General features: G+C 59.4%; 1 protein-coding gene across 1 annotated transcript; it reads left to right on the plus strand.

Moving 5' to 3' along the window:
* The first annotated feature begins 825 nt into the window (after positions 1–825).
* Evx2 (even-skipped homeobox 2) lies at positions 826–4,423 on the plus strand. Its single transcript, XM_070032303.1, has 3 exons — positions 826–1,252; positions 2,114–2,394; positions 3,707–4,423. The coding sequence occupies exons 1-3, from the start codon at positions 826–828 to the stop codon at positions 4,421–4,423; spliced, it is 1,425 nt and encodes a 474-aa protein (XP_069888404.1).
* Positions 4,424–4,854: the final 431 nt, after the last annotated feature.

Consider the following 4,854-nt stretch of genomic DNA (forward strand, 5'->3'; position numbering starts at 1 on the left):
GAGAGAAGGGACTCATGGTCCTATTTGTTAAATAAAATACATATTTGGTTCTGAAAACAGAAAGATAAGTAATCCAGACAGGATGGGGCGCAAGGTCTTCTTACGCAACTATTCCTGCATCCTCCTCCTAGTTCTTCCTCCTAACGCCCCCACCTTGTAATTTTTTTATATTAAAAAAAAAGCCTTCCCAAGGATCTACTCTGGAAAATCAAAGCATTATCTATTATTTAACACGTATCTATGTCCGTGGAAAAATGAGGAAGGCGCTGCATGATTAGGACCTAAGGGGCAACCCAGCAAACTGAGAGCGTAATGATGCCCCTAAATGAAGGGGGAAATGCGCCGCGGCGCGCTCTATTAATCAGACTGTCAATTTCACCCCCGAGGCCAAACCCCCGGGCGAGCAGAACTGACTCTGAGCGGGCAAAGGACCAGAACCTTCTTCCTCACTTCTTGTCTCTTCCCGTCTCCTACCTGGATCTATTTGTCTGCTCTGAAGCCGCCTTCATTACCCACTGACAGGAGCGTGTATTTATTTGCTTATAAACCTGTTACAATAAATGATTATTCGAACGGCGTCATTCGTACCTTAATGACGAGCGGGCGCTACTTTTTGATGAATGACATCTCGGGCTCGGAAGGATGTATGGGTCATTTTGACCAGTCATTCCCTCGCTCTAGCATCCCACAATTTTTCCGCCTCCCTCCAAAAGAGATAATAATACTTAGAGGCGCTTGCTGGGGCTGAATGCGAATTAGCCCTAGGCGCAGCCCATCATTAGGACGGGACAGCCGGGCTCCTGTGACATTTTTTAGAAAGCTGAGATGATGGAAAGAATAAGAAAAGAGATGATTCTGATGGAGAGAGGGCTCCACAGCCCCACAGCCGGCAAGAGGTTCTCCAGTTTGTCCGACTCGGCTGGCAGTGCTGTGCTGGAGGCCCTGGAAAATTCGCAGCACCCGGCTCGCCTCAGTCCGCGCCTGCCGTCCGCCCCCCTGCACGGCGCTCTGGGAGACCTCCCCGCCAAGGGCAAATTCGAAATCGACACTTTGTTCAACCTGCAGCACCCGGGCAGCGAAAGCACCGTCTCCTCCGAAATCGCCTCTGCCACCGAGAGCCGCAAGAAGCCGGGCCATTATTCCGAGGCGGCCGCCGAGGCCGACATGAGCAGCGACGTGGAGGTGGGCTGCTCCGCGCTGCGCTCCCCGGGCGGCCTCGGCGCCGCGCCGCTCAAGGAAAACAATGGCAAAGGTAATCGCGCAGCCCGCGGACGCTCCTGGTCCCTCCGTGGCCCCCGCCAGTCCTTCCCGGGGGTTCGTGTCCCTGTGTGACCCCCCACCCCACCCCCCAGCCAGCAGCGGTCTGGCTTAGGCTGGGCCGGTAGGCACGCTAGGGACCGTGCCTTCCTGCCCTGCTCCCTGAGCTTCCAAGAGCCGCACAGGCCTGCGCAGCCTGGGGCGCCAGGCCCGCTGGCCCTGGCCGGTGGACTGCCCGGGAGCTAGCGGCGGAGTCGCTCTCAGGCAGAGGTGCCTGGGACAGAGGTTCGAACCCCCGCAGCCTCCGAGCCCCCAGGGCCGGGTGGTGGGGGGCATTCTTTTGGGGAAGTAGGAGGTAGCTTCACCCCGAGGCTCTGCTCCCCCGCCTAAGAAAGAGTTGAAAAGTAGACCTCCCCCTTCCCCTCCTCCTAACAGTCCCGGGCTCAGCTGCTACTGTCTCGAGAACCTTCGAAATATTTTAAGTCAAATCCCAAAGACTTGTCAGAGAAGAGTCCGAGGCGATACAAAAACCGACCCCGCGGTTTCTAGACCGGGGCACACTGGAGCCCAAGGTGACTCCCCCTGCCCGGCCGATTCTCCTCGCGAGTGGAAAATTGCTAATTAATATATATATATATTTTAAAGAACCTTCTCAACTCCGTCCCTATTATTTGGTTTTGGAGGTCTCCCCAAACTTTATTGATTCTATTAACGGCAGCAATTTGTAACCCTGACAGACCCCATCAATTCCCGGAGTGACTTTCCTTCCTGACGCGACTTCCCCCGCCGTCAGCGAGCGGCCCCAGCCAGGGGCTCCCGGCCGGTAACCGGGACTCATGCGCTGTTTGTTTGCCAGGCTATGCAGATAGCGGCTCCGCCGCGGGCACCGCGACGTCGGCGTCGGGCTCGGGCCTGGGTAGCCTGCACGGAGGCAGTGGCGGCGGCGGCGGCGGCGGCGGGGGTGCGGCGCTGGGCAGTTCCGGCTCTGGCGCCGATCAGGTGCGGCGCTACCGTACCGCATTCACCCGAGAGCAGATCGCGCGCCTGGAAAAGGAGTTCTACCGGGAGAACTATGTGTCGCGGCCCCGCCGGTGCGAGCTGGCCGCTGCCCTCAACCTGCCCGAAACCACCATCAAGGTATCGATCCCAGCGCGCGCCTAGCTCGGGCCTCCCCTGGGGCGCCGGGGTTGATTGGTTCTTTTTTCTCTCTTCTCTTTCCTGGGTGGTGCGATTTAACTCGGGGCCTGCAAATCTGAGGGGGTTAGTCACCAAAGGAGGTGGCGGCTTCATTTCTCCCATGCCGCCGAATGCGAACGGTTGGCGGGCCTGGCCGCCAACCAGTGTCTCCTGAATGGCGGCTCCCACGCTGCAGACTGGCCCTGGCCTCTGCTCGATTTTGCCCAACGTGCGCCCAGGTGCCCTCCATGCCCAGGGTCCCTCGGCCCCCTAGGCGGCAAAGTCAGCTGGTCTTTGTTCTTCTGACACGAACCCGAGGTGAAACTTTATTCGCTCTTGATCTTGGGATCTATTTTTCCACATAAATCGTTACTACGTGAAGAAAGGGATTCTGCATTTTAAAAATCGATTGAATTGAAAGCGCAGTTTCCTAAACATTCTTCTCTTGGGCATTGGGGGGAAAGACAACCTCTTGTGGAGGGGAAACGCAACGAAATTGACTATATCTGTTATTAATTTTTCATTATACGTCCAGGAGAGAGATAATCAGGAGTTAAGGTAACTGGGTGAACCTTTCACAGAACATTCGACACTCTAGAAAAAGAGGGGCTTTTCATAGGGGGATGGAGGGGGGTCCTTTCAGTTTGATTAGTTTCTCTCTTTTAAGATTTAGGGTTCTGATGAATATCATTATTAGGTCCTATGTTAGATGGGATATAGACGTCTCCTTCCAGTTTATGGGGGAAATTACTCTCACAACTCATTTAAGACAAATGATTTCAACAAAATCATCCCTTCAATACCCTAATCGGACCCGTGCCCCTAGGGGCGGGTCGTAGCAGCTTGGAAGGCTCAAGACCTCGTTCGGTGGCCTCTTAGAAAAGCAAGAGACAGCTTCTCTCCAAAGGCTGGGCAGAATCCCCGAGCAAATCCTGGGATTGAGAGAGTGGTGCTCAGCAAGATTGGGCACCAGTGGGTGGCGGGAGGGAGATGAAAGGTTGGTTGGGCTAGGACGAAGGAAACGCAGCCAGAATAGAGCAAAAGCCCCGGGAGTCGCAGCCCCGGAGAAACGTTTTCGCAGAGGACTGAGTGACCAAAGCAGCCCACACCTCGTCCCAGCTGGCAGCGCACAAGGGATTCGGGTCTAAGCTCAGTTGCTAGAGGAGTAGGCCAGGACTTTCAGAGGCTGGGGAGGGTCCGGGAGGCTCTGGGTGGAGACTGGGAAACGCAGGTCGCTTCCTAACCCCAGGTGGTGTTGTGACTGTTCCCGCAGGTTTGGTTCCAGAACCGGCGCATGAAGGACAAGCGACAGCGCCTGGCCATGTCGTGGCCGCACCCAGCCGACCCCAGTTTCTACACCTACATGATGACGCACGCGGCCGCCACCGGAAGCCTGCCCTACCCTTTCCACTCGCACGTGCCGCTGCACTACTACCCGCACGTGGGTGTCACGGCGGCCGCCGCCGCCGCCGCCGCCTCGGGAGCAGCGGCCGCAGCTTCGTCGCCTTTCGCCACGTCCATCCGTCCGCTGGACACCTTCCGCGCTCTCTCCCACCCGTACTCGCGGCCCGAGCTGCTATGCAGCTTCCGCCACCCGGGTCTCTACCAGGCGCCCGCAGCCGCTGCGGGGCTCAACAGTGCGGCTTCGGCGGCGGCAGCCGCTGCCGCCGCCGCCGCTGCCGCCTCCTCAGCAGCCGCCGGGGCGCCTCCCAGCGGCAGCTCCGCGCCCTGCTCCTGCCTCAGTTGCCACAGCAGTCAGTCCGCGGCCGCCGCCGCCGCCGCCGCCGCCGCAGCCTTGGGCTCCCGAAGTGGCGGCGGCGGCAGCGGCGGCGGCGGTGGCGGCGCAGGGGCCTCCGCGGGCTCAGACTTCGGCTGCGGCGCGGCTGCGCCGCGCTCCGAGAGTGGCTTCCTGCCCTACTCCGCCGCAGTGCTTAGCAAGACGGCCGTGAGCCCGCCAGACCAGAGGGACGAGGCCCCGCTCACCAGATAACTACGTCGCCGCCGCCAGGGGGCCGCGCTTGCCGACCTGCGGGTGCCCGCGAGTCCCCGGTGCGCCCCCTGTGCGCCCCCCGTGCGCCCTCCGTGCGCTCCGGGTTTCCTCGGTGTGCGGCCCGCTGCTACCGCTGTCGCTAGGGGGCGCCCCGGGGCGCAGGAGGTCGAAAGGAATTGGGGGGAGAAAGGAGCCGGCACGTTAGCCTGGCGGGTGTCCCCCCCCCCGCAGTGATTTCTATTTTTGTACTTCCCACCGAGCTGTCTCCCCTCTTCTCCTTCCTCTAAATACGTTTCCCGCCGTCCAGGCCTCCTTTTCTCGTTTGTGTCCTGAGTTCGTGGTCTCGGGGAAGACCATCCCCTGTCCCCCAAACCAGTCCTCCCGGGTCTTGAGCTCTGGCTGCAAGTCTTGAGTCCCAGGTCAATCGGCCG

This window comes from Dipodomys merriami, unplaced genomic scaffold, assembly GCF_024711535.1.
Source record: "Dipodomys merriami isolate MVZ:Mamm:240054 unplaced genomic scaffold, mDipMer1.0.p SCAF_1, whole genome shotgun sequence".
NCBI classification, from domain to species: Eukaryota; Metazoa; Chordata; class Mammalia; order Rodentia; family Heteromyidae; genus Dipodomys; species Dipodomys merriami.